At 39.7% G+C, this 26341-nt stretch overlaps 1 protein-coding gene across 3 annotated transcripts in view; it reads right to left on the reverse strand.

The window, feature by feature from the left end:
* igf2bp2a (insulin-like growth factor 2 mRNA binding protein 2a) overlaps window positions 1–26341 on the reverse strand; it is a 62367-nt gene that overhangs the window by 12947 nt on the left and 23079 nt on the right. For all 3 annotated transcript variants that reach the window (XM_042495014.2, XM_042495013.2, XM_088083173.1), the window contains exons 3-8: window positions 14275–14323; window positions 12598–12649; window positions 8969–9032; window positions 7093–7383; window positions 6411–6572; window positions 2656–2778 (exon numbers count right to left, since the gene is read on the reverse strand). In XM_042495014.2, coding sequence (XP_042350948.2) covers window positions 2656–2778; window positions 6411–6572; window positions 7093–7383; window positions 8969–9032; window positions 12598–12649; window positions 14275–14323 — 741 coding nt within the window. The remainder of the gene's footprint in view (window positions 1–2655; window positions 2779–6410; window positions 6573–7092; window positions 7384–8968; window positions 9033–12597; window positions 12650–14274; window positions 14324–26341) is intronic.

Here is a 26341-nt window from a genome sequence, read left to right on the forward strand (position 1 = left end):
AAGACTCAATCTGTCTGAAATTAAACCACACTTAACCTCATTTAGGGTTAAAAAAGAAGTATGAGTCAAAAACTCTTTCGCTGAGAAAGTTGTTCTCACATTTTTGCAAAACACTGATTTTGCAGCTGAAGCTCACTTGAAGTTTTTTTCTTCTTCTCACCTTTTCAAGAGACTTATATGGCAGGTGAGCTGACTAAGAAAATAGCTCAGCTTATTCTGTTTTAACAACTCTATCTATTGCATGAATCAAATATAAAGTGATCGCTCCATAAAGCCTAGAAGTTGTACAAACAATAACAACATTGAAGCTCCTCTCTCCTCAGTGTCAGCGGACGTGGAGGACACTCTGAAAGGATTCCACATGAACGTCAATACTGCATGTACTTTTCCCCTTTTCAAAAAGACCCCCTCCTTCTCCGTCTCTCTCTCCTCAACTCTGTCTCTTTCTCAAGGCTCATTACATCTTCAGAGTTCACAGAGACAGAGCAATTCATTAGCTCTAAATGAACGAAGGTTGGTGAGCACGGCCTGTTAAATGGGGTGTAATCACCACCTCTCTAGTATCATGTTCGGGAGGGAAGGAGCTGTAAGCAACTCTTCACATTTGTTCACTGACAATTCAGTTCAGATAAACCACAGGCTGAAAGGCAAACAAGCACTGATGTAGAAAGGTGTGGCACAAGAAGATGACATTGTTGCCTGCTGTTTGTGCTTTGGTTAAAGGAATACAGAGAACCCCAGGAATGAGTCATAAAACCTGGATATGAGTTAGCATTTCAGCACTACAGGTTCTGTCATCTCAAATGTTTTGGTAGTTTTTGGTAGTTCACCAAAGCCTAAGAGAGTTTCGCCTTTTGTTCTATGACATAAAATAGACTTGTGAACTTTGAAGCTTTAATGTGTCTTAAAAACAGCGGTTTCTAACAAGTGGCTAAATGAGACTACATAATGTCATCATGCTAAACATGACTTTACAGTCTCGTTGTGGTGGCGATGTTGTCATGCAAGCGTAGTGTCATTCATGCACAGCCTAAAGTTAGCTTTTAACTTCTGCCGAACAGTGTTGTAGTCGAATCACCAAGTCCAAGTCGAGTCTCAAGTCACCAGTGTTTGAGTCTGAGTCACAGTAAAACAAAATCTGATGGAAAATCCAGACGGCTTTTTGACGGGGGAACCATGGAGACGCCAACTACCAAGCTGGCCCACAGAAAAGCATCATCCCTGGGGCACTTTACTATTTATAAATCAATACCTCACCCATTGTTACCCTGAATTTGTGAAGCTTTGTAAAAGTGGGTCAATGTTCAACAGCATTGAAATTCACATCAAAACGTTTTTACAAACTCTCACAACTCATACAGTACAATGCAAGTGTCAGTTATTCAGTTGTATTTACTTTCACTCAAAGTGAAAGTTATGAATGCGCTCTTCAAAGCCAGATTCCATTGACAAAAACTGTAATCTGACCTCGCTGAACAAGGGAGCTGCTGCTCTACCACTGCTTTGGCCATTTGGTTTACTTGTGTTATTTGATGAATCTAAACAAAGCCCTTTAAAAAACCAAAGTCACACAGTAACACAAACAAATTAACTGATCAAGACAGGAGTAGCAGCTCCCGAGTTCAGCAGGGTAAAATTACTGATTTTGTCGATGGAGTTTGGCTTTAAAGAGACTGTAGATAAGTATAACTTTTAGTTCAGTTCCTGATCAGAGAGAGTACTGAGTATGCGGCTGAATTATACTGCAAGAGTTGTGTGAGAGTTTGTAAATAAATATTTTAATATAGTTTTACTATATTAAAGAGCACCTCTATGACTTCTATTCATCAAGAATTTTTTTTGGATTCTTCATTCACCATGGAGGCATGTAAAAAAAAAAAAAAAATAGTTTTCTACAAGATTCAATGTAACATTATGTAAGTACCTGAGATATGAATGGTCATTTGGGGGTTGAAGTATTCCTTTAAATCAGTTAGGGCTGTACCCAACTCAGAATTATGCCAGTTGAATTGGATTTCGCCATTCAATAAGAATATTTAGCGATTCATTTTTTTTCCATACAAAGTTTTAAAGTTTGAACAGGGCTTAGCAGAACATTTGGTGTGACAGTAGCATTCACGTGATATTGCAAAGAAGCTAACAGCATTAACGGCGGATTGCAAATGTGCAACAACATTTTTGTCAACACTAGATATCAACAAAAGCCAGAGACTGTATCCTATTAACTTGCTGTGAGCTGTAAGTTCACCACTTCTTCACCTTATGGTGCAGTCTCTTTCTTCCTCTGTGCTGCTGCCTGCATGTTCGAAGCTGAAAAGACTAGAGTGAATGTAAAGAGTGCTCACTCTGCAGCAAAATCTGGGGACCAAAACATGACTCCAAAATGACTGCTCGACTTGAAGGAGTCTTGGTCGACTGAGGGGATCTGACTGATGATTCGAGTCACCAACTTTTGAGGGGCAGCCCTAAAATGAATACTAGTCAGAACTGTTGCTGATCCATAATGTGGCAATCACATAAACACTCACAGTGAAGTGTTCAGATACTTAAGTGTGTGTGAGTGTATGTGTTTGTGAAGGTGCTAGTACAGCTGGTAGCATGGCCTCAGAGTACCGTGTGCATGTGGGAAAGAGGAAGGCTGAAGAGGCAACTTACGAGGAGATGGTAATCTTGGTCCCTGTCTCCTCCTCAATCTTCTTCAGGTTGCGGCCCTCCTTCCCAATCAGACGGCCCACGAGGCAGTTGTTGGCAAGCATCTTCAGAGGGATTTCCTCGGGTCTACACATATACACACACACAGAGTCAGGTTAGGCGAGATGATAGAAGATAAGTCCCACAGAGTGTCACTGATGTGGAGTGAGGAATGTCATGGTGTGATGGGGATGAACAGGAATGTGGACAGCTGCCCAGCTGGAAGTGCTGCTGTAAGCACCGGGCACAATGTTAAGACATGAGCCTTTTATTTAGCAATGTGTGCCCAATTGTGGTTTTTACAGATTTTCACAAGAGAGAAGCTCTGTTTAAACGCATTTCCCTGAAGAGTTTTTGTCCACATGCACCCAAATGTTTCCTGCAGCAAGAAGACACTGTCCACCGCAGTTTACAATACACAAGGTACCGCTGCACCGACCACAGCTCAGAAAAGCTGCTGGTGATAGAGAAGAGAAGATCAGGGTAGAAACAAATCTGCTGATTATATGCTAAAGCCCCACATGAAAACAGCAAAACGCCCAAACACAAAAACCTAAAATATTTTCTCCTGGACTTCTGGCATTGTTTCTTGTTTTTGAATTTACTTTTAATGTTTTTCATCATGAAAATAAGAAACTGATTCATTCTTAGAATCTGTGAAACCTGGAACAACATCACTTTTCTTGTGCTGCTTTCAGATGCCTTTAATATAGTATTTAAACCTTTGAACCCTGAGCAAAGTGGTGCGATTTCTTTCATAAAACATAATAAAGGTAATAAACGCTTGGCAAGAAATGTTCCATAACCTGGTAAGAAATTAGCTGATTTAGAAAATCATTAACATTAACATCATTAACATGTGGAAGCTTAAAATTTCTCTTCAGGTAGTATCACAATTTAATAAATACAGTAAAAATGCCAAAATTAAGAACATTTATGTAATATCAAACATAGATTTGGCCCTGAATCAGAAGTTACATCTCGTTTATCTCGCAGGTTTGTCTCCACTGTCACAGTTGAGAACTGGTATTCTTCTTCTTGTTATTGCGGTTGGCAGATTTAAAAAGTATTCAGGAGGAATAGGGATTGTATAAGCTGTGTAATTTCGGTGAAGTGGAAAGTGAGTTCCATTTTCTCTTGTGCCATACAAATTATAATGATTTAAAAGAGTTAATTTTCCATGAAATGGCTCCACGAAACCCTGAAGTAGTCTGGTACAGATGGGCAAAAATTGTAATGGTTGTTTAGGTCTCTAATATTGTCTGGAAGAAGATGCAGGACGGACAATTTCATTAATATTTATTCTGATTTCTTATTATTAATCAATAACTGTTTTTGCCAGTGATTTATGGATCATTCTGCAGACAATGAAAGCCTTCAGATTTGGTTGTGAATGATAAAAAAAATAATGTGCAATTGCAACAAATGGAGCCCTTTTTATCATAAATTTCCCTGGAAATCAGCGACTGCTTTTAAATTTAATGCAACTTACTAAACTGTCTTAAGTCTTTGACCTCTGTCTCTACTTCACACATGCTTTCTACCAAATTACATGGTTCTCTAACAGAAACTTTCAGAATTTACTTGAAAATAACGATCTCATAAAGTAAAGCATTATAGATGTAGTTTGTTGCTGCTGTGTTATTGTACTGATGTTCTGCTGTTTCGTGCTGCTTTGTGTCTTGAGAATTCCTGTTTGCTACTGCTTTTGCTGTCTTTATGGTTGCCTGCTGTCGTTTTTATGTGATTTTAACCATTTTATAGGTTTCAAAATATCTTGCCAAAGGATTACAATTGAAAATTAGCCAGCTGGCTAACACTGGCACATGTACAGAAATGTTGATTGTGTGTTGTTCTTATAAATAAAATAAATGAAATGAAAATATTTGTTAAAAATAAAATCTAAACAGCAAACCCTGACAGTGTTTGTGTGTGTGTGTAGACATTAATAAGCTATTGGGATGGGGGAGCATCATTTCTGTATTTCTGATCTATATTTCTGCTCTGTTGTACAATTGTTGGGTGTAAGTGTGAATTAAGGTTGTGGCAGGGTGTGGTGGAGGGGAAGCAGATGTTGGGAGTTTCATTTGGGCTGGGTCACACACTTGTTGGTGTGTGTGTGTGTGTGTGTGTGTGTGTGTGTGTGTGTTTGTGGGTGTGGGTGGGTGGGGTAGGGGTTGTCAGGTTGGGGTTATATTATAATCTGTAAATGCTGATGTTTAAGGTTGAATTCATCTGGGGTGAGCTGCAGGGCAGTAAGCAGAGATGACAGTATTGTGCGTTCGGAGGCAGAAGTTTAGTGGTTCGGGTTTCACAGGGTGTTGGGCCGCCTTATGCTCAGTGATATTACAGGGTGTGGGGCGGCAGGGGTGATATGTTAATTACTGCAGGTGTGGCGCCCAGGCCGGGCAGGGTGGTGCTGTGTGAGCATTATTACGACTTTTAAGACGAGGACTACTGATCTGACCGATTGAGGTGGATCAAATCAGTCGGCTGATGTCTTGTTGTTTTATTACATCACATTTATTTGGCAGACGCTTCTGACTACAGCAACTTACAATAAACTCAAGAGCTAGATGGCATCAAAATGGAGGTGTGTCTTTCTGTTTTAAGCTGTTTTAAGGCATTATTTGCTGCATTCCAATAGTATTTATTTATTTATTTGGAGGAATATACCGGTGACATTTAGAGTAACAGCCTACTTACCAATACACACTTTACACACTCAGTGAGATTTAAAACATATGATGGAGACTTACTTCATATGCTCTGGAATTGCTCTTATCTGAAAGATTTTTTTAACTACATTGTTGAAATAACTTCAGATATAAAAAGTGAAAATTCATCTGACCCTAGAGTCTGGATCTTGGGAAACATACAAGGACGTCATGTGAACCATGCAAAAATGCTTTGTATCAGTCTTGGTCACAGCTGGGAAACAGTGTATTCTACAAAAGTGGTAAGCTGAACTTCCTCCTTCGCAGAGGCAATGGCTAAATTAATTGAAAAGTTCACCTGTAAACAGGCGCAGATTTCAAGGGGGGACATTTACAACGGGTGCATTTGTCCTCCCCAATAAACACATTAAAGAAGCCACGGACTTAAGTTCCAACAAAATTAAATACAATCCCACCATAAACTAATAAAGAAAAGGCACAAATTGGTGCAGTTAAATTTAACCAGAATGCAAAAAACCCCATCAATCTATAAAAAAAAGAACAATTTTTGCGTATGAAACTGCAAGAGGGGTTTGCCTTTTATGTTGGCAAATGTCACAACATTGATTGTGTGCATTGACTGTGTGCAAACATCCCAGAGGGTAATGCCCCCCCCCCAGCAAACAACACACTTACACACTGATTAAAACAAACGCAAGCTTGGTGATGATGATCAGATCCTGCAGAAGCTCAAAGAGTTTTAAAAGGTAAAAGTGGAAAGCCCAATTAGACAAATGGGACTCGTTTCTTAAAAGCTAAGCTGCGATCACGTGTTAGCCTATTAGAGAGCGTCGTGTTCAATGTGTTTACTGTGTTAGTGGTCCAAGCGGGAGAATGCATAGTGAGATTAAAAGGTGTGCACGCAGGTTAAAGGATAAGATTACAGCCCTGCAGACATCATGGCTAATCTCCCTGCGGGAGTGTATATGCGCTATGTGTAAGTAACATCTGAGTGTGTTTATGTGCAGGTTTATACACATTGTTGGATGTCAAAGTGCTTACTCATTCTTCTCCTTGGTCTCCTTGGTCTCCTTGGTCTCCTTGGCCTCCTTGTGCATGATGTCCATGATCATGCGACAGGCAGAAGAGCAGCCATCGGGAGTTGAGTGGATGGTGATGGGCTTCTCTGCCGCACCTGCATTTTCCTTCCGATGAATGTCGACCCTGAGAGAGGGAGAGACAGGCGGGGAGAGATAAGCACAATGTAGAGAAGGACAGAGACGAGAGAACAACATATAATCTGCTTGCACTGTTAATAACAACATTTGTCATATCGGGCCTTGGAGACCGCAAGCACATGAAAGAAGAAAATTAAGGTGTTCAAAAGAAGAGTACAAAGATTACAATGTTGGGTATTTAAGAGAGAAGAAATAATTTAAGAACTGGATGGTGCTTTTCACAAAAGTAAATAAATATACGGTGTCAATAAACATGCCTTGAACACTTTGGACTCTTTTCCCAAATTTAACAACCTAAAGCTATTATTGTGGTTTATCTTGCATCTAATTTCAAACAGCATGTCTTCAAATTCAAGCCTAGATACGGTGTCAAAATACCTACTGAATTCAAGCTTGTACAAAATTAGAGCGAAGCTGAGAAGTACAGAAAAAAAAGAAGAAAAAAGGGACAATGCGAAGAAGAAGAAAAAAACAGCAGCAACCAGGTGAGATCAGAGCACACTTACTTGGACTGTGTCTGTTTGGTGACATTCTTGATGGTGTTGCCGTCCTTTCCGATGATGGCTCCAACCATTTGAGTAGGCACGACCATGCGCAGGCAGTAGTCGTATGGTTTGTTGCGTGGAGTGCCATATTCTCCTGAGGGCCCAGGCTGACAGGCACCCTGGTCCCGGGACGACCGACCCCCACGTCGCGTGCGGGAAGCCTGGTCGGGTGGAGCAGCATCCATGTCCACAATATATGACACCTTGAAAGAGTAGTCGTCGAACTGGTGTCCTGTTAACTTCTCAAAGGCTCTGGAGTCAGGAAGTAGAAGACATTAACACTGAAATGATGGGTGTAATTGTCAGTATGAACAATTGTAATTGTCCATAAAAGTTAATTATAATATCTCAGTATAGAGGCTCTGTGTTATTTCTTGACTGAGAGTTTGCTAAACTCATTCACTAGAAGTGATTTCCAGTATAATGACTTGATAACTGAAGATGATCCACAGACCTTATTATGAGCAGTTTCACGAGGGAGCTATTTTCTTTCGACCAAATTACACCAAGCAGAAAGAAGGAAGTGTGCATCTACTGCTAGCTCACAAAGCACCACCGAGCTAGCTAATGCTGATGCTCAGCTGAGGAGGACCCTATTAATTTTTACATCTCGCACTATCACCAGCACGAGTAGTTCAGGATTGGATGCTAGCACCAGCCACAAGCCAAATGCGGCTAAAATATGCAAGTGGTTGCAAGATTTGCCTTAATTACCAGCCAAAAACAATGGCTTCTATGGATGCTTCCTCCTGTGAGGTGATATGGATGGCAGGTGTAGCGTAGTAGAAAAGAAATAGCTTCTACATAAAACTGCTCACAACAAGCTCTGTGGATTATCTTGAGTAACTGAGTCGTGATTTCTGGAGAGACACATTGCTGTTGAGTTTTTCAAATATATTTTTTGGGTGCTTTAAACACCACAAGCTAAGTGTCAATTCAAGTCAAGTCAATTTCATTTATATAGCCCGTTATCAGTCTAGATCTATTATTCTGGAGAGAAGGCAGACGTCTCCACAGCCAATAGCCAATGTAAGGCTAAGATAAAGAGTTTAACCTAATTTATGAGGGAAGTGTGCTATGCTCAGTCCTAAATGTGTGCCTGTATTGTTCTACCTTCATTTTTTATTTTTAAATTAAATTTATTTTTAAGTTTCATATTTGGCCCCTTAGTTAATTTGTTTATTTTTATTATTTTAGTTCTTTTTTTAAATTTATATAATGCCATATGTTCTAACTGGGAGAGTTCTTAAAGGTATGAATGACTTAAAACAGGGTGATGGTGGGAGGATACTTAAGTGTTCTTAATGTGTGCCAGTAAATTTTTACATTTTTTTATATCTAAATGTTGACTGTACGGTTTCACCGCCCCTTAGTTAATGTATTTGCTTTTTTGTTATGTATGTAGATTATTTGTTTTGTTTTGTTTAATATATATAATGCCATATATTCTAATTCTAAATGTTTAAAATCAATAAACACACGTTTACTAAAAAAAAGAGAGAAAATTTTGGGGGTGGGGGCTAAGTGTTAATTGTAGTGTAGACAGAGGGCTTATGTGGAAAAGGAGTAACTTCCTGGAGTGTCACAGTGTTTAATTACACACATTGTGTAAAATCTGAAGCTTTCAAGGCGGATGTTCCAGTTTCGCCCATGATTTGGCCGTGCTCTGACCCTTGTGAATATTCTTTTTAACCCTTACACAAAGTACACAAACAAGTAGGTAAATAACGCTGCTCGTGTTGCTGCTGCTTGTCTGTACACACACGTAGGTAAACATTCCAACATATCACAGGCATTACTCTCAGTACTTAGCTGAGTCATTATTTGTGCTACTTACTCTTTAGTTTCCTCCTTGGTTGAGTACGTAACATTCACCACTGCTGTTTCTGTATCAGTGTTCACTGTGAAACAAGACAGAGAGAGAGAAAAAAAAAAGCAAAAACATGAGATAAGGTAAACAAAAATTTGGGCCACATATACATATTCACATAGCAGATCTGTGATGTTGCTGTAGGTGAGTGAGACACGTGTCCAGGTTCCCGTGTTGACCCAGAGAGCCACTTGTCTGTGTGAATCCATTACAGTCAGCACCACACTGGCGTCCCTCCAGACCCCGCTGCTGCCTCTACAGACAGGAGCTGCTAAACACAATAGCCTCTCTGCCACTTTTACAATAACAGATTTAAGTTTGACATGACAGCCTAAACAAAGCAGGAGGTCTGTGATAAAGTGCAACAACAGGGACACACCTGGGGAAGATCTGTGGTCCTGCACTGCTGCCTAGAGCAGAGCTAACTGCTGTATGTAACTCTGGAGAAAGTTGATTGTTGAGTCTCAGTTGTCTCAAATACCGACACTTTGGGTTTGTAGTCAGACGGAAACACCAACCCAGAGCATCTGCATCCGACTTCTTGAAGATAACACTCAGCCATCAAGTATATTTCTTCAGTTAGACTAAGCACCTTTACCAACTGAACTTTAATTCAGATAATTCAGAACAAAGACAAAGTGGGTTGATTGTTTACTTGACTGACAAATAATTGATTTGCAACTATTTTCTATCATAAATTAATAAATTAAATAATTTTTCAAACAAAAAAAGACAAACATTTCCAAGGTTAAGCCTCTTAAAAATGATTAATTGGAAAAAAAAGATTACTAGATTAATTGGTAATGACAGTAATTGTCAGTGCCAGTGAGAACAAATACCAAAAACAAAAACATACCAAATACTGGTCCCTAAATAATGAATCAAAAAAAAAAAAAAAAAATCCTATGATGTGCTTTTTAGGAATAGCGACTTCCACCATGAGGTCATGTTTTTTAGTTCAGTTGGAGTCAGTTCATTAGGATTACGGAGAAATTTTCATAAAACTTTGTGTTAGAATGTAACATGAAAAAAATACCCCATTAAACTTTGAGGTGGATTTAAATCACAAAGTGGGGAAAAAAATCACTTTTGTTAACTTCACTTTTTGTTGTTTTTTGTACTGTAATTTTTTATACGTAAAGTGCTGTTGTGTGTACAGTCCCAACACATTTTCTTTCCACAGTCGTCAAATACTCTTTCTCACCCCCTTCTCATCTAAAGCCTGAAATAAGTTAATAAGTTAAGTACCCAAGTTAATGAAGATCCATGTAGCAGAATGTAGCTTACACTAAACTTATATGATTGCAAAAATCTCAGTCTGCAGGAGGCTTAATAATGACTAATGAATGAGTCTATATGATACACAGCTGAAGTACATTGTAACACATGATTGATGTTGTGAAATGGTCACAGTTAGATTTCAGCAACAGTACAACTTAGGTTAGGTTTAGATTAGAAAAAAGATTATGTTTTGGCTTAAGTAAGTGCTTTTGTTATGCAACATCAGTATGCAACAACCTTACGTAAATGATGTAACATTGCGTAAAAACAAGGGTGACTTTTGGTTTCATGTGGGACATAAATTTTGGTCTCCTGGATGAAAGTCCTGTTTTATTTGACCTATCTAGCTCCCCTCCCGCCCACCGCCCACTTCCTCACTCTTTTTACTACGTCAGTTGCTCTCAGCGTCAAGTATTGCCATTGATGGATTTACATTGGAGTTGGCTGAGAGCCAGAGCGTCACATAAAAACACTAAAGCATGCCTTCAGCACCATATCACATGCCGTGGGTTGTGACAAAGCTGTGGTATTTGACACCCTGGGAATGAGAACAGGCTGACAGTCCACATATCCTTGACCTGTTTCATCGAATTCTATTCCCACTTGGATTTTGCTTCTTTTCACATAACCTGCTTAATTTTGTGGGTACAGTGTAACTTTCAGTACCTGCAGTTAAAGAGAGCAAGAGTGAGACTGATAGCAGGAGAAAAAGAAACGCAGCCTGTCTTACTGACAAAATGCCTTCTGGCCTACCAAGACCTCTGTCAGAAGAGACAATGGCGTCTCTGCTTTGTCAAGAAAGGATCTCTGTTTGTATAACCGCAAAATGTCAAAATGATGAGTCAACAAAGAAGCCAGTGCTCTTTGATTGTGAGGACTGATGTCAAAGCCCGCTGAAAAAAACAACCACCGCAGATGTTTTAGATATCTTCAGAAATACAGACATGCAACGCATATATGAGAGAAATAGTGAAACAAATGTTTTAAAGTGGACTTTTTTTTGTAAAGTGTCAGAAATAAAAAGAAAACATGAGACTGAGTCTCTCTGGCAGTGAAAACAATGACTTCCAAACCTGCGAGTGCGCTGCGGACAGCAGGGTCGGAAGAGTTAAAACCAGTGAGAGTGCCCAGCTGGCTTAGAGAGGGTGAGTGGGCAGAGCCTGGCATGGTGCCCGGCCCCGGCGCTCACAGCCAGCTCTGCCCCGCCCCGCCTGCCCTGCCCCACCACGGGCAGCCTTCACCATGCCACACAAGAACATGGGACTCCTCCAAAACCTCACCCCGTAACCAGAGCACACGGACGCAGGCAGAGAGAAAAAGTGACAGGCAGACAGGAAGTTGGACAGAGACACCGAAGATGGGGACAGATACACGAGCGAGCTGGCTCTCTGGAGGCTCTGATCATACTGTGCAAATCTGACGTTCGAAGGGCTGAAGAGGAACGATGAGAAAATCCTGTGCTGGTGTTACGGTACAGATGAAGTGGACTGTTTTACGGCGGCGTCTGGGAAACTCTGTGGAGTCATTTCTCTGCTGGGTTCTCTTTTAGCACCTGTCAAGACTATAGTGGGTGGTAGTTGGTCTTGGCTGCTTTGACACACAGAGAGACTCCGTGTGCTTGCATGTGTGTGTGCGTGTGTGTGTGTGTGTTTTTGTGTGTTTGTTTGTCACTGTGCGTGCACATTACTTCTTGTGCGTGCGTGTGTGTAGAAAGCAAAAAGTTCGCAGATCTGACTGCCCTGCACACACACATAAACACACACACACGTATTCCATCAGACAGTGCAAAAGCCTCACCACAGGCGCCTAGAGTGTCCTCCCTCATTACCACGATGCACCTCCCCAAAACAGACGCACAAGCAAACACGTACAGCCATCAACACACACACACACACACACACACACACACACACACACACACACACACACACACACACACGGACACATTTCTATTGGATGTCTGCCATGTCTGCCCACTTCAATCCATACGCTGAGGCCAAGGCGACCTGTGGCAATACACGGTGCTTATTATAGAGGCTATGTGTAATTCAAACACTGCTCTCCCTGGGTCAAACTTATAAGACACACATGTACGCAGACAGACGAGATGATAAATGCTGATTTATATGCAGAGATGGGTTATGTTTAGATAATGGGTGTGTGGGTTGATGGTAACAAGGAAGTCAAGTCACACAGGGAGACTTGACTCACTGGGAGGTCTGCGTGTGTGCGTGCGCTGCTAAATAGCCACGTGCATTGAACAGTTGTGATGATGAGACGTGCAGAAGAAAACACAGAGGAGAGGAGCTCTGTACCTTGCTCCACGTTGTCTACAGTACCATACTGAGCTAGAAGGCCGTCCAAAACCTGAAGGAGAGACGAGAGCGTGGGTTAGAGACGCAACTACGCCCACTGATGCAAAGACACACATGGATACACACACACACACACATTTTGTGCTCCTGGTGCTTTTGCGGGGCAGTGATCAAGTCACAATACAGCTAGTGTTAGTGATTTAGAGAGCCAAAGTGAAATGAGAACCTCTGTTACGTTCTCGTTCCCAGCTCTGCATATAACAATGTTTAGTCGGTAGCCCTACAGATCAAACTACGACACTCTCTGTACCCCTGCAGCGGCAGTTTTGGACACTCAGGGATGTTTGTCAAATAACACTTGTTACATGCACTGTGTCTTTTTAAAAAAAAACTTTCATTATCACAAAAATTGAATTGAATGCATACGGTCTCTATACGAAATAATCTTGGCGCATAGGTGAAAAAGATTAACTTCTTTACGTTAGCAAACAAATGGAAGTTGTTAAGTTTAAAAAAAAACATGATTGGGCTTAAAATGTGTTACTTATGTAGTGTAATGTCACGTGATATACCATATTGGTGACCCTACAAATGAATTAATACTTTGATAGAAAATATTAAAATTATTTGACAGATTCTCCTCAAAGTCAATCATCAAAGCTGCATCCACAGCAGCGGTCTGTTCTTCTAAAATAACAGGTTGTAGAACGCAGTGATCAGACGCACCCCAGATCTAAATATATTTTTTTTAAAAAAACAAGAATAAACCTACTAGTAAAAGAAAGACTGATCCAATAATCATTCCATTCATACTTTTACTTGATCTTTTTAGTTACATTGCACCATTTTTGACATAAATTGATACATTTAACGATTTTTTCAGCTCTAGTCTACAATTTTTTTGTGATAGCTGTTGTAAAGTTGAACTTTGTACTCAATACTTATTCATTACTGCTAGCATTTTCCTTATCACAATTCATAATTTATCTGGAAAGTTAAAAGAAAGGTGTTTAAGGGTTGATAAGGTGCCAGAGTGTATTTAAAAAGGAAAAAGAAAATCTCAGGGAAGTATCCACTGGACATTTTTTTTAAGGTCCAAACCAAGGCCCCAATGTCCTCAGCTCCTAGAAACGCCTGACCGTAATTGATCAGAGTGGCCTTTGATTTGGACCTATACTTGCCAGATTGCAATGACAATTTTAAGGCAAAACATATCTGGCTATGTAATATATCTGTCAAACAACCTGAGAGCGTGATTTTCCATTTGTGTCCATGTCGATATTTTTAAATTTCCTCGTCGTCTGAGAAGTTTTGCGAGTTTTCTGGGAGCTTGTAGACAGTCTGGTGGTAACCCTGAGAAATCGAGTCGTCGGGCATGACGACACAGACGCATGCACATAGAAAACAGCTTGGACCCCAGCGAGGTTACAGATGTTGACACACAGACAGTGTGTCATCCACACAGTAACAAACACTGGCGCACACAAGTACACAAATTCTGAAGTCTACAGAAGAGATATAGTATAAAAGCTGTTGACTCACGGTGCAGAGACGGGTTTATATGCTACCTGGTGCTTCAACTGGACACCACACACACACACACACACACACACACACACACACACACACATGCATGCACACACACGCATGCACACACACAGAGACAAAAAAACTGACCTCCCACTGTAGATGAGGGGGAATGTTCCGGATCTGGATCTTCCGACTCCTGCAGAGATGAGAGACACAGACAGAGAGGATTTAACAGACCTGAACCACACACTCACACACTCACACACTCAAGAGTTACAGTCTTCTGTTGTGTTTACTGAACAGCCAAACTTCACTCATATACACACATTCAAACAGCTGAGAAGATGTTTTGGTGAGGGGGGCAGAGATGCAGTGTCAGAGCTGAATACGGTGTGTAATCTAACAGTCATCTTAACTTTCTAAAACACCCACAGCTCATTAGACACTATCACAAAACTGTCGCAGAGCTGCTGAAGGAAATGTAGGTGTGTAGGTGAAGACGTTTATTAGACAGCGACTAGCGACTCTCAGTAACACCCTCCTACGAGCGCTATTCTTGTACTACGCTTACTACAAGACTTGGAAGTGACACAAAAGACAGATTAAAGAACAGAGCTAAATGAAAATGGATGTAGTTTGACAACAAGGATGATAACACATATAAACCAATTTGATTACAGATTACCAGAAAAAAAAAACAAAAAAAAAACAGCGATTTCTATCATTTATTGCCACTCCTTCCTAATTTAAAGGATCACTGTGCAGGATTTACTTGCATCTAGTGGTGAGGACTGCAGACTGCAACCAGTTAAAACTCCTCCCATGTGCTAAGCGTGAACTCCCGGTTAGAATTTCTTCATTGTTCAGGAGGTTTTTACCAGGAGCCGAATTATCCGAAAAGGTCTCTTCCTCCCCCCAAAAAACGTACTTGGTGATTTAAACTGGTAAAAACACTGAATAAAGATGCTTCATGTTAAAAATCAGTGTTTTTCCAACACTGGATGGCTCATTGCAAAGGGGCTGCTAAATACTGTGCCAACATGAAAAACACGAATGACCCTTTCTGGATCCAGTGTTTGGTTTGTCTTTTCTGGGTCACTATAGAAACATGATGATGCAACATGGCGGACTCTGTAGACAAGGACCCGGTCCCTATAAATGCCTCATTCTAAGGTAATGAAACATTTCTCATTTTCAGGTGAATATACACTGAGGTAAACATACTTATTATATCATATTTTTATTTAGGTAGTTAACAGGATTGGGAGTCACCAGAGGCCCCACAATACAATATTTTTTTTAAAAAACTTTAGTCACAATACAATATTATTGCAATTTTAATCATATTGTGATATGCTGAGTATTGAGATAAAATATACTGCGATTTATTAACTTTATATAAGAGTTAAAATCAAATTTCAAATCAAAATGTATTTTATTATTTTAGTAGGCTTTTTATTTATCATATTAATATTTTTTTAATACAAAAATGTGATACTCAGGGTCCATGTTACAATATGATATTGCCACACAAAAATATCACAATACTATGCTGTAAAAATTTTTACCCTGCACCTGGTAGTTTTAGTAGATTTAGTTTTTAATTAAGAGAATGAAAAAGAAATAGAAAAAAGAAATAGTACCTGTACCCACAAATAAAATCAATTTTAATGAATTTCTTGATACTGTATCATCCCTGTTTTCAGTTCACATTAATTTTCATTTTTATCCTCAATTGGTTGTTGCTTATCAACTTTGTGAATTTGATTTGTGATTATCAACAAAAATGATCAACCCTGAGTGTGACCGTGTCAGCCAGAGAAGACAGACAGGCAAATCAACGTACAAATCGGACACACTGCGTTCCTCTCTGCCCGGTCATTTGGGGATCGAGAGCTTCCACACAGCCTTCCACTCTCCCTCCACTGAGCGTGTCAGCTCAAACAGCACAGCCACATAAACCGCCCGGTGACCACAGGCTGTTAACAACTACATTAATGTGAGAGAGTCCAGCTCCGCAATGAGAGCTGCTGATTTAAAAAGCAGTGAGGCTGGCGAAGAAAAAGCCACACCGCTGAGCAATCATATCCCCCCCAAAAATCATTTAGGGACAATTAGGAGGCATTACAGGAGCGTGAGTGAAGGACGGCGGAATAAAGTGGAGGAGGAAAGGTAAGCAATAACGAGAGGTGGATCTGAGTTCAGGAAGACTCTCCACGGGAGACACAAAGGCATAGATGCAAGCAGATATCAAACACACATAGCTCATTCCTGCCTTTGCATGCATGCGCTCACACACTAACGCACATTTTCTCCGTCTAGGTTTTGCATCTCCAAACACATCCAAAAAGAGCGCAGGTCAGAATTTCCTGTCAGCACAGAGGAGAGGACGAGAGGACCAAGCTGGCAGCTGGACATGAATGAATGACTCTCTCTGATTGTGCTGCTCAAAGAAGAAAAAAAATAGAGAGGAGGAACATAGTGTCACATGGTTTTTAGGACAACCCTCTCCTTTCCTCTCCCCATCCATCCATCTGGACTTTAAACACTATTGTTAAAAAAGCTGAGGAGTAAATGAAGAAGATGATGATGAGATGAAAGATCATCTCCAATGAAAATCGTGGCTGAGAATTTTCACCTTTGGACTTGCGGATTACTGATGAGTCTCTCTCTCCGAAACACAGGGTTTCATACGTCACATATCTACATCAGCATCCACAGAAATGTATCATAGTGGTGGCCAGATGGGGCCACTGATAATCTTAGGGTGGCAATAAAAACCAAAAATCACAACTGAATGTCAGGTTTTGCATTATGCCGTTGAAGTATAACAGCTGGTTAAAAACTATGTCAATATGGAGAAAAACATACTGATGTACTTTGTTTCTTATTTCACAGTTACTGTTACTGATTATCTGATGTGCACAGACAACTACCAGTACAGCTACATTTTGAGTTCCACAACAATCCTGATTTTATGTTAAATATCTGTATATACATGATAGTTGATTCTGCGTTCCTCTTTTCCTCAAAAATATGAGCTTTATTTTGAAGGAGCACATTGATTGTAAGGAACAAAACATTTGCTAGGAACAAGCTTTCTCAAGTTTAGAGGACACTCGATACGCATAGAACCCATTCTCATTCTTCGGGGACCCCTTTGAAAATGGCCTTGCCAGTTGTTCCCTCGCCAGATTTTAGCTCAACTTATTTAGCCACCTTACTGACAAGCTATTCCGACATGGCTGGTACCAATGGATGCCTTTGGTTGTGTATTTTTACAAGATATCAAGCTATCTTTAAAAAAAATAGTCCTTCGCAACCTCTATGTTGCACATACTAGCACACCACGTAGTTATCAGAGTAATTAGATTGACTTTTGGTTTCACAGGGGATACAAACAGCGGTCTCCTGGGTGAAAGTCCGGAGTTTGTTTAACCGATCTGCTGATCCCTGCATCTCATACCGATGCCACTGTGAATCAGTATCTGATGCTGAGGGCTATTGACCAAGTGTCAGTATTTGATGACAACTTCAGAACTTCATTAATTATCCAACTGACATTTGTAATAAATAATAGGCTAATAATATGTTTATACAGTTGACTGCTTTTGAACGGATGCCAATATAGATGCTATACTAGTGGTAAAGCAGTAGTGGTTTGATGACGCTACACTAAAGACGAAGGCTCTCTCCTCATTGAGAACATTAGGCACTCTGAAAAAAACGATATGTGGGCACATGCCCTAAATGTAGAATTTTGAAAAACAGAGATGAATTTAATGGGTTTACTCAATGCCAGGACTTTAATATTATTCTACTATCTGAAATATTCTGTACATCTATATCAGTGATTACAAGATGAATAATAAATAAAAAATATCAGGAAATTTTTTTTAGATCTGTTTTTCCTCTTAAATATATCTCCTACAACACAAACTGAAAGCGGACACAAAATCCCAGAAAACAGAAACAAAACCTGACAATTCCCACTGTGTCCAACCACACGGTGGCCTGCAAGCTTTCTGTCACTGATGGTGGTTTAAAACGAGTGGCTCGATGAAAGATCTCTCTTGGCAACCGGTGCCCAAACAAGGGGTAAACCAATAAAAATCAGCCTGTGCCACTAAAACACATCACCTTTTTCAAACGTAGTAAACAACCTCCTGCCGGCCAAAAGCAGCCAATAGCTGAAAAGTGTTTTAGGCCAAACCTCAAAACAGCCCCAAATGCTGGCATCCCCAAGCTGCCCAATATGGAAACTAAAAGCTCCTTTCATTCAGCGTCGTCTGCTGAAATAGCCCCGTGGATTCTCAGGGCCCTGCTCTCTATTGTGCTTTTGCTAATTGATTTGCCAACTGTAACCTTGATGTAATGTTGCACCACATGACGCTGAATCGCAGCACAGTAATGCCATCCTCTGTGCTGTGAAGAGTTAATAAGCATGCTGGCTGTCAGGTGAGCTGAACTCCTGGAGGACAGATACAAACTTCTTTATCATTGCTGTCCAACTATCTCTACATTAGATTTTTTTTCTGCAGTTTTTTTCTCATTTGCTTGCACATGTTTTAAAGGCCACTCGCTTGTCTGTCAAACTGAAATATGCAGGGGTAGCTCCCTGAATGGACATCTCTCGGAAAAAGTGACAGTGTCTCCCGACAGTTCTTCAAGGTCTCATTTTCAGCATGCCTGTGGCCGCCGGCTAACCATAAGATCACTGCTTTCTGTCAGTCTGTCTGTCTCCACGGTAGGGAGAGGCCCACGATACATGCCACCCTGCAACATATACTATTGTGTGTCTGCAGTGTTTAAGTCTACAGACATTTACGGTATGTCCTCAGGTCGTACGTGTTGCTTTATAATCCGGGAATAACTCAGCGGTATCACATGAAGCTGCAGGCCTCTGCTAATATCTGTTTGTTTGCATTCAAGGTGAACCCAGCGCCCTTTCTCCGCTCCTCCTTTCCCAAAGTCCAAAATGAGCTGCGTAGAAGATACAGACTGAAGTCAACGGTTACTTAATGTTTGTTGAATGTGACCAAGCTGTCTGCTGTTGGTTTGGAGCGGCCTGCCAAGAGGAAAAAAAAAAAAAAGAAAGCCTCTCAATTTCGTCCTTTAAATATCTGAGGGTGGCCATGTTCATTTGAAAAGCTAATATTTACTGCACCCACCTGCACGAGGTAAGGAACCGTGTCTGCGAACACACGTGCATACTAATACACACACATGCATGCAGAGCAGTCGAAGGAATTTTAACCTCTGAAAAGGCGGGCGGACAGAGGGGTGAGAAAGAGGGTATTCATCCCTCGCCAGAGGTGTGCAGTGTTCCTAAAGATGACCATCTGATCATCAGCATGATACATTTAATTTTTTAAACTTTTGTTTTCTACAGTCCCCCGTGATACTCCTTTTACCTTTTGATTAATATTTAACAATTTCGTGTCTCTGGGCCAAAGAGGTTCAGCTGGCCTCATCACTAGTTGTGACTAAGTTTAACCCTTTGAAACCTGAGCAGACTGACTTGATTTCAATTTGAGAAGAAATGACCCTAAAATTAGCACAAAAAAGTACAAGAAATATTAGGGTTGTAAATCACAAGTTTCATCATGATATTAGGATATCAGGATATTATATTGTCTTAGGAAAATGATACAGCATTTGCCAATGTCACAATACAATTCTGATTCAGGGACCTGTGAGTGACATGAGATGATATCATGTGACCATTTAACCTTTTCAAACCTGATCAAAGTGGCTTGATTTCTTAAAAAAAACAAAACATGGAAAGCAGGCAATGAGCAACTTTAAAATATAACCCAAAAAATTAGCAAGAGATTAGTATAAAGTTAACAGAAAATTATCTGAAATTAGCAAAACTAAAGAAACTAAAGAAAAGTAAGAGTAAAAAACTGGAGATTTAAAAAAAAAAAAAAGAAAGAAATTACATTGTTTTTGAGGGTGGGGTTCTTGTGACCTTTTATTATTATTATTCTTTTTATTATTATATTAATTTTCCAAGTTTCTGATTGCCCTTTTCATCATCTTTTTGACAGGAATCAACCCAATTTGCCCATGTTTTAAAGATTAAAATGACTGTGAAAGGCTTTCTGAACGCAGCACAAAAACACTGATGCCAGGTTTCAACGGATTAACAGAAGATGTCACAGAAGAAGCAACCACTTCATTTGTTTATGGTCATGAAAGATAAACGAGGACAAACAAAAATTCAGCTCAATAATAGTCGTCAAGACATTTAGGGTCTCGGTTTAGTCTCACACAGAATTTCCATAGCAACTTTTACATTGCATAAATTAGCCTAGCAGTTAGCAAAGTTTAGCTTAACAATTTACATGTATTTAGACCTTTACTTTTTCTTTACTCACCACTGGTTTAAGTCACCGCATCTTCCGACAGAGCAGCACAATTGAATTTTAGCCAACATGCTCGTCTTTTTCAGCCCGATATCGTTGAAACAGAGCAGCTAATGTTGCTAACAGGAAGTTAGCTAAAAGAGACGCCAAGCAGGTAGCCTATGTCGTTAATCCAACGACGTCATTGTTTATAATGCACGTGCCCCGTCTGTTCGCCTATATTTCCCCCGACATCCAAAATGCAGTGTGGAAATACTACTGATGTATTTCCGAGTAAATAACATTATCCTCAGTGTCTTTCTTATGGCTGCCATCATGCTGTTTGATGGTGACGCAGAATTTCAAAATAAAAGCACACCCTAAAGAATAAATGGACCAATGTTTACACTTTACATCGATCAAATTGCATTGTTGATGTTTGAATCTATATATGAATCCTGATCGTTACGCCATATTATCAGAAACAAGGGGAAAATGTTGAGACAACTATGTTTATTTTAAAATTATGTTATTGAAAAGGGAAACATATTTTTAAGCCCGTTCTTGGGATTTTTGTGTTGTTTTTTTTTGTTTGTGTTTGTTTTTGTTTGGTCGGAGTTTTTTTTTATTGTTGTTGCTGTTTTGCTTATTTTCAGGTCATTTTCTTGCAACTTTTACTCTCTTTTTAAATTTGTGTTTGTTAAGTTAGACATCACCTGCTCATGTTTTTTAAAGAAATCAAGCCAGTTTACTCTCTCCCCCATCTGGCAGTGAGAGTAATAACACAAACACTGTTGAGGTGTGCTCATAGCATATTCCTGCAGGTGAGCTCGCTGAGAGTAATTACTTTTGTGTAAGTCTATGCATTGTTTTTAAGAAAATCCTGCATTGTATATCCTTAACTTTAATCTTTCCTCTGAACACAGACGTTGTTTTTTATCTGGAGCATCCACTCCATAAACTTTTCTCCGCTGCTGCTTGGCCGCTACTGTCTTTCTCCCCTTCTTTATTTTTCTTTTAATCATCATTTCCAACTGTTTTCAACAAACATTGTCAGAATTAAACACTACCATGCACATACAGATGAAGCAGTGAGAAAATAAAACCAAAAGCAGTGCCAAACAGAAAAACAAACAAAAAACATGTCTAACATAAAATAAATAAATTAGGCTCTCCCTTCTTCCTTCCCCTTTTAACACTGGCTGGTTGACGTAAAAGGCAACCCTTCTGGTGTGCTAGCGCAGGAATGTCGCCACAGACACCACACACAAAACGGTATACTGCAACATACAGAGAGCTTTCCCTGGTGGCGACAGGCTTAATCAACATTGTGTTAACTCATTCGGTAAGGGCTTGAATGTAACAGATATATGTAAAAGTCCCAGACTCTAGCTTTAAGAGATAGTGGGATTGCTTCAGTTGCTGATAAATTATATGGTGCATTAATACAAAAAAAACAAAAAAAAAACATGCACAGAATAATAATGGGTATGAAGATGATTTTTTTTTCTCTGTTCCTAACACATATGATATTGAAAAAAATCATGAATTCAGTCAGTATGAACAATATAATTTGTCACAAACTCTATATGCTGTTAAATCACTTGTGTAACTAAGAACAATAACCAAAAAAAGTATTTAAAAAAAAACAACCTTTTGAGTTCCTTGGATGAGGGCAAAACCTTTTTAACAGAAAATCACATGAGTGAATGATTAAACATTTCCTTCTCTGCTCAAGGTTTCTGTCTAATGAGGCCTTTAAAAGCCTTGTTTACCTTTCCCTCCCTGCTCTGTGCGGATGCCCGCGCTGTCACAGATCGGCTCACAAGGCACGCCGCCTCATGCCCAGCGGGAAGGCTCTCTCTGGACAAATAAAAAGACGTCCTAAATAGCCTTTCAGTCCACCGGCCTTGTCCGGAGCTCACCGCCTCACAAACACTTCTGCACACACACAGTCACCTCTACTGCACACACAGTCACCTCTTCTGGAAACCTCACACCTAATTGTTTCTACATGGTAAATTCACACGGCTGATAACACTTTTTCTCAATTTAACTGTCATTTTTCTCTCTCCTGTCTCAATTAAGCTGTCAACACTCTCACCTACTGATTCTCAGTGCAGAAGCCTCGGATTAAAAACTGCCTTGCTATAGTTTCACACATATTTGTAATAAGTCAGATTCACTCATTTTGTTTTGTTTTTTATAATAAAGCAGGGATAGGTGCGATGTAAATACTGTGAATCAAAAGCTCAATCCATGGAGAAATGCACACAGTCCATATCCAGAAGATGTGCCTTTAAACAAAGCATCAGGGTTTAAGTAAAGTTGTAATGTCACAACAGTACTATATAAAGGTAGAAACGGCCACTGGAGTGCTGTTACAGTCATTTCCTGCCTGTAAAGACAATGCAGAGATGCAGAGAGCGCAGATGTGGAAGATCAGAGCAGACTGGGCTTTCTGGGGAAGACGGGCTTAAAGAGACAGGCGCTAAAACGGAGCGTTTCAGACAGAGGGTGAATACAGATGTTTTTAGGTAGACAGTAGGACAAAAATGCCTTTTTTAAAGATACATAAAGGCATGTAAACATGTTGAAGTAGAAATCCCAAATATAAGTATGGAACTGAAAATGAACATAAAATGGGACCTTTAATGCCTAATGAGACTGTTAATTTCTTTTGATAAAATGGTGAGCAAAATAGAAAATCTGTCTTTTACACCCCTCCCTACTGACAAAGCATTTTGTTCCACACTTGATGACAAAGGAAGTCCAGAAAGTCCAGTCCGATGAAAGACTTCATATTGTACACAACATAATTGATGACTTTCAAAATGAAAGATGATCTGGCCCTCATCACAGCCATACCATGCAGATAAAATAGGAAATGAAAACCTCTGTGGTCGTAAATCACACTGGAGGCGTGCAATTATGCACCTATTACATGATCATATTACAAATCCAGTGATATGCACTGTCTAAGCAACACTAATCTGCTTCTTTTATGTGTAATGGTCCGACATTTCAGTGCTGAGTGCAGTATAATGTGATCATCTGACGATCAGCTACATTTACAGTTACATGTATGTGAGCTCACAGCACAGTAAAGGCAGTGAAACTCTGCTGACAAATCCGTCAGAATCGCTTTCATTTCTTTACATCTTACTGCATCTAAAAGGTCTGATTCATACCCAGTCTGTGGTGAAACAGCGCTATCTTATATGGGTCAGTTTGGGTGGGTTGGTCAAATAGTCTGGTGGTCCTTATACACCAACCGCAGACTCGTCTAATCTGAATTAACCCAATTTCTAGCTTTGACCCTTAAGCTCTTAAGCGCCTAAATGCCCTGAAATCTCAAAGAGGAAGCAACAAGTCAACAATATTCAGGAGACCCTACTGTGTGGAAGATGTCCCTCTGCTCTTCTTTTTAAACTCTGGCGGCACTCCCACTGTGTCCCACTCCCTGTTGCTGGATTAAGACGGAGCTCAGGACATTTCTGTGTAGTGCTCCTAAGCACTTCTCTAAGGCCCATCCAATTGTTGTGCAGCAGAGATAACATGTTTTGTATGAGAGAAGTGTCTATGCATTGTTGTTGTCCTTCAGCCACAAATATGTGGTGCTATCTGTCCTCCAGAAGGACAAACAAACCCTGAAGCAGTTCCTCAGCTCACATTATACCATAGGCTGTATGTAAAGGTGCATACACAGCAACACACAACGTATTTTTAGATGTTGCACCATTTTTTTTCAGCACATCCTGTGCATCCAGTGCTTAGAAGAAATGTATATGATTCAATGTAGACATTAAAATATATATATATATATATATACACACTGTATGTGTGTGTGTGTGTGTGTGTGTGTGTGTGTGTGTGTGTGCATGTGTAAAAACCCAACATATTTAGCATTTTATTATAGACAGTGGTAATCTTACACGTCTGTAATTTCCTTGAAAGAGCAATTGTGTATTAAAATAATGAACATAACAACAGTGTTACATTTTTACACTTGTCATTGCAGTCACAGAAGGTCTGAGTGTAAAATGTGAAATTTAACTTCAGGCTAGCAAACACTTAAGCATATAGGAAATGCAAATTTTCCAATAATATATTAATGAATGAACATTTGATTGAGTTTCAGTTGAGATTTTCTTTTAAGGACATTCCTATTTTTCCTTTAATTAATAGCAATAGCAATAACCTTATCCTCAATTTTTTTGAAATTTTAGTAAATTATACTGACATTAAAGGCAGCTAAAATTCACTGTTATCTGAATGTAGATGGTTTTTTTTATTATGTTTCAAATTATGCATGCTCATAAGAGATAAAGACTGAAACTGTGATTGAAAGTTCATTCTTGACCCTGAAAACTGTATTTGGCAGGCAATGCTGGCTGCTAAGACTCAACATTTTATTCAACATTGGTAATAGGGCTGCACAGTATGCAAAAAACAAAATCCTCATGATTGCATGATGAGTCATGATTTTAGTGGAAAAGGTAATTTTTTTTGCTAGGATCTGTACCAAACAAGCATGTTCCCTTATGCCTGGAATATGATTTGCAGGCCAGGGCATCTCTCTCGCACCACAATGTTCCACTTATAATGCTATGTTGTAAGACACTTTACGTTTATTACAAATATGCTGCTCCTGTGATTTTTGATATGGAAACTGGCCATCTGGTTATTTTGATAATATCTGAGTAATCGTGCAGCCCGAACTGATTAAAGCTCTGCCTGTCACTAAGGCACCAACCACGGCATAACCCTTAACAATGTCTCCCTATAGAATTTTATATACTGTAAGAGGCAGACAGTCAGAGGAAATGCTGCCTGCTGGAAAGACTCAAGTTAGAGCAAAAAAAAGCTTCTTTTTTGTTGCCAGCAGTATTTTCTTGCTAGCAAGTCAAGTAACATTGCCATAGAGGAGACTGGAGGCAATTGCAACACCTTTAAAAACCCTCTTGAACTATCTGAATACCATTTTTATGTATCTCCTTTGAATAAGTGTTGTGCTTGTTGACAGTCAGGAAATATTTTTACAAGCTATGTAAGAGTCCCAAAATTGATTGACCAGAAGTCAAATGTTAGGTTCAATATTCACTCTCTTTTAGCTCTGTTTTTGGTCTCCACCAACTCCGGTGTGAAATATCTCTCTTTTTACCTGCTAAATTCTGCACTATATTTGCTAGTGACTTACTGTTTCTGCCATTAAAATAACCTGAGAGCTGCCAAGAGCTGTGAGAGTGGACCAAAAGTTATGTGCTAAAAAACTAATCAAAACAATGAACTGAAAGGTGCTAAATGCTCTGTATAGCTAACAGGAGCTGCATAATCTGGTGATAGGGTGGTTCGTCAATCCAAGCAACACCTTTCACATACTGGGCTGCTCATGCACTGCTGTTATGTTTTTCTACAAAAAGTAATGACATTAAATTTGTAAATTTCCCACGTAATGATGTGCCAGTAGTTCGTGCATAACCCACATATTATGACAGGTGCAATCACATGACGAATGTGCTGATGGGAGTAAAGAAGGAAACGGTCCTGAGCGTAGTCAGGAGGAAGGTTGGGGTGGGACTTTTCCCTGGAGACCAATGTTAACTTTACATAAATATGTAACTTAAAGTTCACGCCATAACTTCCTTCATGGGCTAATTCGTAGGAAATCATACCAGCCGTTGTATGAGGATACAGTGAGCATATATGTAGTCACCTGACCCACTGCTGAATGTGCAGCATATTAGTTGAAGCAGCTTTAAGCCTTTGACACCTGAGCAAACTGGCTTGATTTCATTCAATAATGTTACAATGACGATGAACAACTTAGAAAGACGTCCCAAAAAAAGTGCAAGGATCTAGTA

The sequence above is a fragment of the Plectropomus leopardus genome, chromosome 10, assembly GCF_026936395.1.
Source record: "Plectropomus leopardus strain MGB_pleo_1.0 chromosome 10, ASM2693639v1, whole genome shotgun sequence".
In the NCBI taxonomy this organism is placed as follows: Eukaryota; Metazoa; Chordata; class Actinopteri; order Perciformes; family Serranidae; genus Plectropomus; species Plectropomus leopardus.